This window comes from Alexandromys fortis, unplaced genomic scaffold, assembly GCF_014885135.2.
Source record: "Alexandromys fortis isolate MF-2015 unplaced genomic scaffold, M_Fortis_MF-2015_v1.1 scaffold_254, whole genome shotgun sequence".
NCBI lineage: Eukaryota > Metazoa > Chordata > Mammalia > Rodentia > Cricetidae > Alexandromys > Alexandromys fortis.
The window spans coordinates 626022-640206 of record NW_026068130.1 but is presented as its reverse complement, the minus strand read 5'-3'; the positions used below and the strand labels follow the sequence as shown (position 1 = coordinate 640206).

General features: G+C 41.8%; 1 protein-coding gene and 1 non-coding gene across 3 annotated transcripts in view; both read left to right on the top strand.

Moving 5' to 3' along the window:
- The window catches only part of Farp2 (FERM, ARH/RhoGEF and pleckstrin domain protein 2), a 110120-nt gene that overhangs the window by 52002 nt on the left and 43933 nt on the right, over window positions 1-14185 (top strand). For both annotated transcript variants that reach the window (XM_050125941.1, XM_050125942.1), the window contains 5 exons: window positions 1205-1283; window positions 6465-6562; window positions 8162-8276; window positions 8984-9131; window positions 13842-13937. In XM_050125941.1, the coding sequence (XP_049981898.1) occupies window positions 1205-1283; window positions 6465-6562; window positions 8162-8276; window positions 8984-9131; window positions 13842-13937 (536 nt within the window). The remainder of the gene's footprint in view (window positions 1-1204; window positions 1284-6464; window positions 6563-8161; window positions 8277-8983; window positions 9132-13841; window positions 13938-14185) is intronic.
- On the top strand, window positions 5075-5178 carry LOC126490822 (U6 spliceosomal RNA). The gene has a single exon (XR_007589257.1). It is a non-coding gene; the product is annotated as a U6 spliceosomal RNA (small nuclear RNA).

The following is a 14185-nucleotide window of genomic DNA, read 5'->3' as shown; positions in this document are numbered from 1 at the left end:
AGTGTTTTAGCCAACTTCCTCCTCTTTCCCTAACAACTGTACAGCCCAGCTGTTGAATTCCAGTGGCACAGACATCAGATCTGCTGTGTCTGGTGCCTTTTGCAGAGTCAGACTGTTCTAGTTCGGTTAGTAAGTGCCAGTGATGTTTTCTCTCTCTAATGTATATAAGGATGTGTTTTTATTACCACAATATAATGCTATAAGCATCTTAATATAATTTTACCCTAAAATGTAAACAGAAATTTATTTTATTCTATGTGTTTGCTCATTTTCAAGACAAGGTCCATCTTTATAGCTCAGACTAGTCCTGAACCCATGATACCCCACCCCACCCCTGCCGCCCGCTTCAGCTTTCTAAGTACTGGGGATCTTACATCACTCCTGGCCCATATATTTTTTTAAAAATTTGATTGTTGATGCTGCTTTTGTTTTCAGGGCCAGGGTCTTACCCTGTAGCCCAGGCTACCTTAGACTTACTGTGTAGCCTAGGATTGCTTCATATGCCCAGCAGTCCTACTGCCTCAGTTTCCCCAGTGCCAGGGTTACAGCCATGAGCCACCATACCTGGCTATAATTCAGTGGGTTTTGGTTTGTTTGTTGGTTTTTTTTTTTTTTTGAGAGACAATCTTAAATTGTCTCTCAAAAATTGAGGCCAAGCTGGCCTCAAATTTGCTAAGTATCCAAGGATGACCTTGAACTCCTGGTCCTTCTGTCTCTAGTGCTGGGAATACAGGCATATATACCACACTTGGTTTTTATGTGGTCTTGGGGATGGAACCCAGTGCCTTGTGTATCATAGACACATACTTTACCAACTCACTATGTCCCCTCGAGCTTGTTTTCTTTTTCTTTTTGAGGCAGGGTGTCACTGTTAACCCCAGATGGCCTAGAATTCAGTTTGTAGGCCAGGCTGGCCTTGAACTCACAAAGATCTACTTGCTTCTGCCATCTAAATGCTGGGATTAAAGGTGAGCACCACCATGCCTGGCATTAATTTTAAAGTTTTAATCTGTAATTTCCCACCTACTTTAGAATGTTTTCGGAGTAATCTCTGCTTAAAGCAAAATATTAAGATTTCTCAATCCATGTGTATTGAGAAAGTACTCATAAATGTGTGCATAGGAACTTTCTTTAAAATTTTATTATAGAAAGAAAATAAATATGGAGATTAACCTTATCAGTGAAATTTTATTTTATTTTTAAGGGCCAAAGAATGCAGTGCTTCGTCTAGCAGTAAAATTTTTCCCGCCAGACCCTGGTCAGTTACAGGAAGAGTACACAAGGTAAAATGCTCACACTAGCCAGGACTTTTGTTGTTCCTCTGCCTGGGTGGTTAGTGTGAAGGAGATTGTGCTTCTACTTAGTTGTCACCGAGTGTGACTAAACTGTATTTTTACGACATTTTATTTATTGTGAAAAAGATTATGATATGCTATTTTAGTGCTATAACTTGATGGAAATATTTCTTGCACCCAGAGAAACTGAATTTTTGCTGGACCTCACAGCCAAGTTCATGATACACCTTGAGATCACATAAGCTTTATCTTCATTTTAGTTAGGATTTTCATTGCTGTGGAAAAGCAGCATGGCAAAAGCAAAACCTTTTACTTGGAGAGGAAAAAGTTTATTTCATTTTAAAACTCCCAGGTCACACTTCATCACTGAAGGAAGTTAAGGTAGGAACTCAAGACAGGAACTGAAGGAGGAATGCTGGTTACTGGCTTCCTTTGCATGGCTTGCTCAACCTGTTTTGTAACCCTCACTCTTTGGGATGGTCTCGCCTACATTAATCACGTGTCAAGAAAAATGCACCACAGACTTGTTCACAGACCATTCTGGAGGGGCATTTTCTCAGTGGAGGTTCCCTCTTCCCAAGTGACTCTAACCTGTGTGAAACTGACAAAAAGCCAACTTAACATGATCGGTTCCTACTGTGTTTAACCTGCCTTTAAGAGAGCTTCATAACAACCAACCTTGCCTTGGATTTCCCATGCAGTCAGTCTTTGCAGCCAAGGCTAATTCATGGCTTCCATCTTAAGTTACATCCTCTTCCATGCCCCTAACCCAGATAGAGTGTGTGTGCATGCATGTGTGTGCCATGGTAACTAACTATCTGCTGAAAGCAGCCAACAGGTCAGGTCAGAAGCAACCTTGTAAGTATTCACCATAAATGTTGGAAAAACATATAGCTATTGTTTGTCTGAATGATTTAGGGGCGGTAAAATGACTCCCCTTATAGAACTCTGTTAAAGATTTCTTCTATAATCTCTGGGAGTTCAAGGCCAGCCTGGTCTACAAGAGCTAGTTCCAGGATAGGCACCAAAGCTACAGAGAAACCCTGTCTCGAAAAACCAAAAAAAAAAAAAAAAAAAAAAAGATTTCTTCTATAAAGGAATCCCTGTCCCTTTCTCATGCTGTTTTGGTGTAGTTCAGTAAATCCAGGCCCAAGTTCCTTGTTAGGGGACAGACAGGCATAAGAGATAGTCAGACTTTAGGCAGGCACAAATATGTACAACAGCAGAACACAGATTGACCAGTAACCACAAAGTGCGACAGAGAGAAGATATGAGGAGAATAGTGGAGAATTCAAATTTGGTCTTGTTCTTAGTCACATAAATACAAAATGAAGTGTTTTGTTTTCATTCTTATGCAACATCAACACATTTTGGTACCTTTAAGGTTATCTTTGGTGCATTAAAACACACACACAATTAAAACAAAAGGAATGAGTGAGAATAGGTTGGATGTCTCAGTGTGGGTAAAGGTGCTCGCTGCCAAGCCTGCTGACCAGCACTCAGTCCCCAGAGCCCATGGTGGAGAGAGACACAGCCGCCCAAAGTCTGCTCTCGCTTTCACATGCATGTGTGTGGAACATTATTATCCCCAAAGAAATATTGTAAGTTAAAAATACATGAGCTTGGAGACAAATAAATAACAGTAAACACAGTTAAAAGAAGCATCTTAGGTTCTTATACAAACACAAACATGAAGTAGAGCTTTTAGGACAAGGACTTATGCCTAAAATTTGAAGAAAAAAAAACTTTAATGGAGTGCTAGAACAATTTCAACCAGTATTCTCTGGGTGGCTTAGATTTATGCTTATGAATACAATTTGTCAAAATTCTGGACAGATAAATCTTTGTCAACAAAAGCCTACTTAAGTGGGAGGTGTATACCATGCTCTAGTCCTCGTGAATAGGGCGTGGAATGAGTGGGGCAGGGGTATAAGGAAATTCCCCTTGCTTCTCTAACTATACATTGCATTTTTGCAGAAATTACTGGCATATTAACAGTAGTCCTCTAGGTGGTAAAGATTAGGAAATCTTTTCTGTACTTTTTATGCTTATGCATATTGATTTATAATCAGAAATAAAACAATAACTTTAAAATAGGTTCAAGCTGCATGATGATGCACACCTTTAATCCTAGCAGAGACAGGCAGATTCCTGAGTCTGAGGCCAGTGCCCTGGTCTTACAGAGTGAGTTACAGGACAGTCAGGGCTACACAGAGAAACCATATCTTGAAAAACTGAAATAAAATAAAAATAAAATGGGCTCAAGACCCTGAGTAGATGCAGATGAAAGAGAATAGGATACTATCATAGTGTCCCCCCAAGTGACTCTTAAGTCCTGACTGCACCAGGATGGTAAATGAGTCACAGTGAACCCTTCTTAAAGGCTCTGTAGGTCATGGGACACCAGAAACGCACAGAATGTCAGGTGCAAGGAGAGGAGGACACAGCATCAGCTCAGCCTCTTGGTCTCAGGTTGATGAGGAGACCAAACTGTAGACAGCAGAGCAGTGCTACCGTGAGTGCACACAGAAAGCAGTGCCACCGTGAGTGCACACAGAAAGCATACCTTGGCTTTTTTTTTTTTTCTTTTTTGGTTTTTCAAGCCAGGGTCTCTCTGTAGCTTTGGAGCCTGTCCTGGAACTAGCTCTTGTAGACCAGGCTGACCTCCAACTCACAGAGATCTGCCTGCCTCTGCCTCCTGAGTGCTGGGATTAAAGGCATGCACCACCACCGCTCAGCAAAAAGTTTATTTATTATGAATACATTGTTCTGCCTGCATGCCAGAAGAGGGCATCAGATCTCATTACACATGGTTGTGAGCTATCATGTGGTTGCTGGGAATTGAACTCAGGATGTCTGGAAAAGCAGTCAGTGCTCTTAACTGCTGAGCCACCTCTCCAGCCCTTGGCAATTTTTTGAAGTCTAAGAAGCACCCCTTTTTGAAGGGGAATCATTTTAAAATCATATTCTCACAAATTAAACAAAATACTCTCTGATTCAGGATCCTGTGTTGGAGTATTAGGTTCAGGTTGGTTGGGGCATTCTGATTTTGTTTGTTTTTGTTTTGTTGTTGAAAAAGGTTCTTATGACTAAAACTGACCTTTAACTCACTGTGTGACTGAGAATGACCCTCTGTCTCCATTTCCTGAGTGTTAGGACTCTAGGCTTTGGCCACGACAGCATGTCTAAATGTTGCTAGGAATGGATCCCAGGGCTTCAGGCACTTGGTGAGCACGCTACAACATCCCAGCCCGAGGAAGCCAGTTATTCTCCTCTTATTTTCATTCAGAAGGTCTTTTTCCCCTTTAATTTATTAAAATGTATAACTATGGCAAAAAGAAAATTTCAAATAAACTTACGTAAAATAAAAAACCAGTGTTCTTTTCTCCTTGCTCACCCTCGCACTCCACTCCTTAGGTAAGTGCTAACACTGGCAGAAGTCTTCGTGAGGGTTGCAGCCTTTCCATGAACACGCAGAGCCTTAAGAAAGTTAGGCTGTAGAGCGCGGCCAAGTGACACGTGTGAACTCTCAGTTGGAACTGCCCCCATTTTTAGCAGTCCATGGCCTTTCACACTGCATGTGGACCGGCCCTAATTTATTTAGTCATTAGCATCTTAGTGCATTTGGGGCTTATTCCCAGTTTTCTGTTAAAATGTCACAAATAAGCATCATTGTTGGCATGCCTTTGTGAATGCTGGGAGTGCTGCTGTGGGGAAACTGTTAGCCTGGAACCGCCTGGTTAAAAAACACACACACCTTAAGTTCTAGGAGCGTGCAGGTGCGCCTGTCAGCTGCACGTATGCTAAAATTGGAAGGACACAGGGATTAGCATGGCATCTACACAAGAACCACATGTAGGTTCATGAAGCATTCCATTTCATTTTTCAAAAAGAGAGAATGTATCATTTTTTTTCACACGTGTGTTTTGCCTGCATGAGTTTCTGTGTACCACGTGTGCCTGATAACCACCTAGCCATCAAATTCTCTGAACTGGAGTTACAGAACAGTTGTGGAGACACCATGTGGATGCTGGGAGTTGAACCCTGGTCTTCCAGAAGAACAGCCAGTGCTCTTAATTGCTGAGTCAGCTCTCCATTCCCAAATCTAGTAAAATTTTAATAGTTTGTATCAAAGTGTAAATTTCTGTGAAGACAGGGAGTTTGGGTTATTTACCAAGTTTTGCAACTCCTAGAACAATACTTAGAAAGAACTCTTAGGCTGGGAGGTGGTGGTGGTGCATGCCTTTAATCCTAGCACTCGGGAGGCTGAGGCAGGTGGATCTCTCTGAGTTCAAGGCCAGCCTGGTCTACAAGAGCTAGTTCCAGGACAGGCTTAAAAAGCCACAGAGAAACCCTGTCTTGAAAAGTCAAAAAAAAAAAAAAAAACCCTCTTACTCATCGCTTATTAAAGGATTAAATTAAATAATAATATAAATATTTTCTTTTCTTCTGCCTGCCTGCCTGCCTACCTACCTAATTTATTTATTTATTTACTTAGAGACTGGGTCTGACTATTAGGTTGTTCTGGCTTTCCTGGAACTCACTGTGTTGACTAGACTGGCCTTGAACTCACAGAGACCACCTGCCTCTGCCTCCCGAGTGCCGGGATTAAAAGTGTTGCTACCACACAATTTGCCTCAAAAATGCTTCCAAGTTGTCTTCTCTGTCTACATTTTCACCAGTGGTATCTTAAAGCACTTGTTTCTTAGATCCGCACCAAGACTGAGTATTACCAATTTGCTTAAAAGAACCATGGCACATTTGAAGCTGTCTTAACTGTGTACTTCTGTTCTTCCTTCCAAGTCTGTTGAGTGCTGTTTTGTTGTATGAATTTATGAACTTCCTTGTTGAAGGTATTATCTTAGAGAGTGTGGTAGCCTGAAAGACTAGTTTCTCTGTCCTGCTGTTGGACAGAAGCTCCTCTGTATGCTGAGTCCTTGGTGTGTGCTCTGACGTGCACGACAGCCTGCTGAGCTCTTGTTGTCTGACCTTTGGTGTCTGCTTGCTATCTGAAAGGGCTTTTGTGACTTGGCATGTTCTTGGAGGGCTCTACAGTTTGTTCAGTGTTGAGTGCTACTCCCCAGAGCTGTGTGCTCTCTTAGAGAGGCGTGGCTGTATTGTGTTCAGAGAACTTTTGGAGTTGATCTCTTGCTTTGAATTCCTTTCTAGGTACCTGTTTGCCTTGCAGCTCAAGAGAGACCTCCTGGAAGAACGCTTGCCCTGCGCTGCCACCACTGCAGCCCTTCTCATATCCCATCTTCTGCAGTGTTAGTATCTCCACTGTGGGAAGACGCGTGGGCAGGCACCACCAGAGCTGCCCTTAGTTGGCTGGTGCTCATGTGTAACTGACAAGCCTGGTTTTTGTTTTTTTTTTTTAAAATGTACATTTCTATTTAGAAATATTCTTGATAAGATGAAAGCTAACTTCTTTAATGTGCCACTCCTTGAGGCAAATAGCTCTGCATATATACTCAAAGCTAGAATTGTAGTTACATTCATTCTTTAGCGTTGTCTTCCATTTATGTCTTCATGCTTCCTCTTTCCCCTTCCCATGCTGAAAAAGAACACTGAGCTTTCCACATGCTAGGCAAACACTCAGCCACTAAACCACAGAACCAGCTCTTGGATGTTTTGTTGTTGTTGTTATTTATATTTTTAAACAACTGGACCAGCCTTAATTTGTGCACCCCCAGACCGACCTCTGTCTCCATGCCCCATCTACCTTTACCTAATTCAACAGCAGTACATATTCTGAATCCTGCATAAATCAGCTTCTCAGTGCACCCAGAAAGGGGCCTCCCGAGGGTGAGTTACAGTCCTCGCTGTCTTTAAACATTAACACTAAAGGGAAGAGAACACTTTCTTTTAATGTCTTCCATGAAACAAAAGGTGATAGAGAAGGATATAAAACTAAACTTACTTCAGAAATAAAGTGTGAGAAGTGTAGCAAGAGATTCAAAGACACGGCTGTGTGTTTTTCAGGATTTAGGAAGCCATAGGAATAGAAAGAGAAGGACCCACATTGTTTCGACTAAAGGTGAGGCCATGTCATGGTGCACTTACTATGTACAGGCAAAACATGTACAATAAAAATAAATACTTTTTAAAATTCATAAATTTAGAATATTTTTGAAAATTTGAAAACTCCTGAAGGGAAAAATGATTTAGCATGCATTTTTCTAAAGGAAAAGGATTATTGTGGTTATAGTATTCATGAGACAATAACATGTATAAGCTGATTTTTAAAAACAGAAGCCAGGCAGTGGTGACGCATGCCTTTAATTCCAGCACTTGAATAGCAAAGGCAGGCAAATCTCTGAGTTTGAGGGCAGCCTGGTCTACAGAGTAAGTTCTAGGACGGCCAGGGCTACACAGAGAAACCCTGTCTCAAAAAAAAAAAAAAAAAAGTAAGCAAGGGCTAGAGAGATGACTCAAAGGTTAAGAGCACTTGCTGCTCATGCAGAGGTCTCGGGTTCTGTTCTCGGCACCCACACGGTGTCTCATAACCATCTACAACTTTAGTTCCAGGAGTACATGCTTTCTTCTGGCCTCCTCAAGCTCTGTATGCACATGGTATATGCACATGATACATATACATGCTATATTCATATGCAGGCAAAACACTCATACACATAAACTTTTAAAAATCTTTTTAAAGTAAAATAAAAAATGGTCTTTATACTCAGGATTCACTATAAACTCTAATCAGAAATTTTGGTCTTCAGGGGAAAAATCACTATATCTTTTCTGTGTTTACCTATGAACAGCATAATATTTAGAAAGATAAAATATAAAGCATTTGCATGCTCAGTGCTTATCATTTATTCCAAAATCTTAAGTGGCTGACTTTCATTGTCTCATCTCAGCGGAGATAGGAGATTATGATGAAGCCTTGGATCGAGAACACCTCAAAGCCAATGAGTACTTACCCAATCAGGAACAATCCCTGGAAAAGATACTAGACTTCCATCAGAGGCACACGTAAGTTGGTCGGGGAGGGGGGTAGTGTAGTTACCCAGCTGTGAGTTCATGTGAGCATCACTTTCCTGAAGGCTGCTTACTAGGATGCTGGCCAGATTCACTTCTGTGTTCTAGTGTTGTAACCTGGTCTGTGAACTACCTGTATGCGGGTAGATCCAATTACTTTTGTTGTTACCGTTTTCCCAAGGTAGGGTTTCTCTGTGCAGCCCTAGATGTCCTGGAGCTCTCTCTGTAACCCAGGCTGGCCTTGGACTCACAGAGATATGCCTGCCTTACCTTCCAAGTGCTGGGATTAAAGGCATGTGCCACCACCACTCCATAAATTCAGTTGTTTTGTGACAGTATCATTTAGGCCATTTCCTTCAGCTCACTTTTTGGTGGCTAGATATGTTGTTTGCACATAACTTCAGGTAAGTGGTAAATCTGGTCACTTAGTGAATTTGAATGCAACAGTCTTTTACAAGTAGATGAGAATAGGAAGATAGAAGACTAACATAGAAGGAGCCTATTTCCTTGGTTTCTCTATATGGTGTATTAGTTTGTAGTGGGTAAATACATAGAAGTGAGCCATATTCCCTCTGAAAACAAAACCTTCCACACTGACTTGTTGCCTGGCTTTATCTCATTGTTTTTCTGACCCAGTTCTTATATGCTTTGACTCCTTTAGAAGACAAGTCTTTGATATGTTAAAATGTTCTTTGTTATAGGGGCCAAACGCCTGCTGAATCAGATTTTCAGGTGCTAGAAATTGCAAGAAAATTGGAAATGTATGGCATCAGGTTTCACATGGCTTCTGATAGAGAAGGGACCAAGATTAACCTGGCAGTTTCTCACATGGGCGTCCTCGTGTTCCAGGTAGGTGGAAGGACAGGGAGGGGCAGAGCAGGCCTGAGTCCTGGTGCACAATGAGTGGGCATGGTTTGTTGTTGTGTATTTGTTGGTGGATTTTTGTTGTGATGAGAGTGAGTGCTATGTGTGGAAGAGAAACTTAGCACATCATCTGACCCTGCCTGCCAACCTGGCCAACACCGCTTTCTTGTCCTTCTCTCACATAAAACCCTGATCACTGCCCTGGAACTCACCATCCCCACTACCACCAGGGCTGACCACTGCCCAAAATATGTGCTCTGTTATTCATTCTGATGTTGAACCAGAGTGATCCTTAGGATCCTAAACTAGGAATCAGGATCTTTTCTGGGGTTGGGGGAGCTGTGGACATTCCGGGGGTAAGAACTTTGCTGGCTACAAGAGGTTTTGATGACAAAGAAGCTCAGAGTTAGACACAGTGAGCCTGAAAACAGAAGGAAGGCCTGATTTGCTTGTATGACAAGCTGTCGCAGCCCGCTAGCAGACACGGTGTACATTCCCTGTGCTACTGGAAGAGTCCCCCTCCGTGGTTAGAATCAAGGTACCTCCCTGAAAATGTAGACTCACAAGAAACCTGCAGTTAGAAGGTAACACGGTCCCTCCGTGTGTCAGCTCCCAGGAACACTGGCCAGATTGACAGGAAATTGGAGGCTTCTTTGAAAAGCCTGATTGTCTAGCACCAAAGGTGCTGATGGTGGTATCTGCAACAGACCACTGGTGTGGAAGCCTCTCTGGAAAGCTGAGTACTAGGGCGGCACAGAGAACCCCTGGGTCTATCCTTTCTCAACACTGTGGAGCGCTCGGTCCCGGCTTCTGCCACACAGTGTCTTGTGAGAATAAGTGTATATACATCCTGACCCTTCAGACCTTTATATGCATTTCTTATGGACAAGGTGCTCTTTTACATAGCCACAGTGCATTTACCACTGATACCTTAATACTGCAATCCCAGCTGTCAGGGAGCTGAGCTGGGATCACAAGTTCAAGGCCGGCCTGGGCAGCAAAACGAGCCTCAAAAAAAAAAAAAAAAAAATGGCAGCATACTGGCTCCTTGGGTGAGTTTGCTTGCTGCCAAACCTAATGACGTGAGTTTGATCCTCAGAACCTGTTCTGCCCTATCAAAAGGCCAAGGCAGTTTCTTTATCATCAACAAATGAAAGCAACATATAAACAGAAGGACCTCCTATACCATTTCCCCTTTTCTGTTTAAACAAAAAATATTAAAATTACATATAACAAAACAGGTATCAAGTAAAAGCTACAGTTACAATATTTATACATATTTTATCTTTTCATAACTGAGGAAAGCTATAATGATAACCATCTATTCTCCAACTCCATCAAAGACTCCAGGATATATTACCTAAGTAAACTGGAAGTGCATTGTAAGCAACTTCCAAAACTCTAGAATCGACAGAAACATCTTGCTGCCTGGACAGTCAACCCAAGTTCTTCTCTATCATTGGAGCATCCGTCTTCAGCCTACAGGCACATAGTATCCAGCAGACTTTCCTACAAAGCAGGAAATTTCAAAGACAGTTCAGTCATTTTCTTCTGTGTCCTGCAGAATGTCTCACAGACTCTTTCATGAAGCAGGAACCCCAAAGGATCATCTCACCTTTAGTCAAGTTCAGCAGTCATTTCTCTGTAGGTTCTACATGTCCAGTTTTTACAGCATACCATGAAACAGCCCAGGCAAGAGCAATTTCTTGCCCAAATGGCTAACCAACTCCATAAGAAGTGTCATCAGTGCACATCTTCCTCTTGAAATAGCTTGGTGCTGCTAGGAGCAGATGTGTCTCATTGTCATGAAAAGTCCTAAGTTATTAAAAACATTTTAAATGCCATAAAGATTTGAAGAATACCTATCTAACTTAAGTATATCTCTATACATCTAGAAAATCTAACATAACTACAAACTTGACTATTATAGATTCTCTATTAACCTATATTTCTTAATTATACGTTACATTTTTAAATGAACTATACGATCACAATACCTTAATCAAGAGCAGAAATATACATATAACAAAATTGACCTTAAATTTGTATCAATAAACCAAGATCCATACCAATGCAAATTATTCATACCTATATCATATCTCCCTTTAAATGTAAATAAACATAGACAATATTTGGACTATGGGTGCAGTTCTGTCCATCCTGCTGACTGGGGGGGGGGGACACTGTTAATCAGGTCTTTCATGATGTATCTTGTGTGCTAGGTCATTTCCGTCAGAAGTTGGACAAAGTAATTTTCTGAGGATGTTTATGGCAATCTTTCAGGAGGCCTTGGTCCATGAAACCTTATTTGCCTGGAGGCAATCCACAGGTTCTCATCTTCTGTGAAAACAAAAGAAGAACCTCTTTTCCAAAGCAGTTTATCCTTAGACTCAAATTTGGAAGTAACAATATCTTTAGAACATATATGCTGGTTTAGCTTAGCAGCCTGTACAATGAAACGTTTCTCTGTACTTAGCTCCTTCGCAGTCAAAGAATTCAAAGAAAATACAATAATACACATAATCCAGACTCTGTAAATTTTCCATTTTACATGGCTTATTTTTTACTCCTTTTAATCTATGACTATCTGTACTCTGTCTCTTTAAAGACTTTACCCTTTTTTAAGTATTAACTTTATTTTATGACTTTCTATACTCTTTTTCTTCTCTCTCCCAACCCTGTGAACATTTATCTAACACTGTGACCCATATAAAGTTCTTTTTTATGTCTCAATCTGTCCTTATTGCATTATCTGTAATTCTTTACTGTCTTGTAGAGTTTTTAAAATGCTAAGCAGCTTGGTTGCAGCTGCTCTGGATGCTGGCTCTGCCTATCTCCAATTTTAAAATGGTGGAAGCACCACCAGTGTTAGCTCTGGGGCCACCAGGCAGGAGCCGCACTCAGCAGTCCAACCTCGAGAATGAGTGTGCAGCAGGTAAACTCTTTTTATCTGAGTAACAGCCAAATCTGCCATGCAGAGCACTGTGCAGCCTGGAAATATCTCTGTGCATGGCAGTGGGAATCTACCATGCTCTCCTGCTTGTGCACTCTAGTAGACCTGATCCAGCTGCCTGCCCAAACGGGGAGTGCTGAGCCATGGGCATGGTCTCAGCGACTTTCCTACCAACACTGGTGGACACACAAACACCTGGGCCCACAAATGGAATCAAAATGCTTCATAGCTGGCAGCACATCCCAGGAAGCTGCATTTTAAATTGGTGCGGCTTTTTTTCCTGTTACTGCTGCTGAGTCAGGAAAACCTCAAAGTAGCTGCAGCATGCCACCAGCAAATTGCAAGCAGTGTTAAACTCTCTCTAATTCTCTCTCTCTCTCTCTCTCTCTCTCTCTCTCTCTCTCTCTCTCGAATTTCTTTTTCAAGCTCTCTCAGGTTTTATTGGAGCACCAATTGTTGCTTGTTTGTCCTGGCTGCCCGGCTAACTTACAGCCAAAATAACCACACAGAAACTGTATTAATTAAAACACTGCTTGGCCATTAGCTCTAACTTCTTATTGGCTAACTCTTACATATTAGTTTAACCCATCTCCATTAATCTGTGTATCACCATGTGGCAGTGGCTTACCGGAGATTCTAACCGGCGTTTGTCTCAGGCGGAGGATCTATGGCTTCTGTAACTCTGCCCGTCTTCCTCCTAGCATTCAGTTCTGTTCCACCCCCCACCTAAGTTCTCCCCTTTCAAAAGACCAAGGCAGTTTCTTTATTCATCAACCAATGAAAGCAACACATAAACACAGAAGGACCTCTTACACCAAGAACCCACATGGAAGAAAAGAACTGACTTCTACAACTTGTCCTCTGACCTCAACACATGTTCCATGACATGTATGCACCTGTGCATACGCACACACACTGTTCCGTACAAATTAAACTGGTGTTTTTACTGTCCTCCAGAGGGTGGCTGCAGTGACAGGCCTTCAGTCAAGAGGGAGAGGGAGGTTTTGCTGTGAACTCACTGCTGCTTCAGGCTCTGAGCCTTGTCCGTTTGTTACTGTCACAGAGTAAACATCAGTCCCTAAAAACAAATCAGAATGGTAGAGAAAAACAAAGGTAGAACAACAGTTACAAATTTAGAAATAGGATTAGGTTTGAAAAATGACTCGGCTAATAAAGGCCCCTACTACCAAACCTGATGACCCTAGTTTAAAAAAAAAATTAAAGAAACCAAAATCTGGGCAGCAGGTCTGCCCATTGCTTTTTAGGGAGTCATTTCTAAGCCCTCTGAAAGCTACATATGTGTGCACTGGGCACATGCCTATATTTGTTTTTGTATCTGTCCATCAACAGATGTGGAAACCAGAAGTTTTCTTTAACTACAGTGCAGTCTAGGATCATCTTCCTGCCTTTCCCTAGAAAGAAACCCTACCAGCCTGGTCAACACCACTGCCTCTTCCAGACACTTCCTTTTGTTAGGACTACTTCAAAATGTGTGGTGTTACCGTTGTTTTTTAAAATTTGTAATGAAGCTGTATCTAAGAGACTGAAATCCCCAGTACAAAACAGATAATAGATTTGGTGTTGGCATTTTGACTCAGAGCTGCTCTAGGAGAAATGAGGATGTGTGCTTGGTCCGCTCTGCTGCCTATCAAGGATGTGGCTCCAGCAGAGCCTGCTCTCTGTGGAAAAGGTGTGTGTGCCTACAGTACAAGTTACATGTGTGTCTGTCTCTGATGTTTCAGGGAACCACCAAAATCAACACTTTCAACTGGTCCAAGGTCCGGAAGCTAAGCTTCAAGAGGAAAAGGTTTCTCATCAAACTCCACCCAGAGGTCCATGTGAGTATTATCTTAGAACTTTTAATATTATTAGGCAATTTAATCCTACAGATTATTAAAAGTTTTTTTAAGCATTTGAAATAAAATTGAGGGGCTGGAGAGATGGCTCAGAGGTTAAGAGCATTGCCTGCTCTTCCAAAGGTCCTGAGTTCAATTCCCAGCAACCACATGGTGGCTCATGACCATCTGTAATACCCTCTTCTGGCCTGCAGGCATACACACAGACAGAATATTGTATACATAATAAA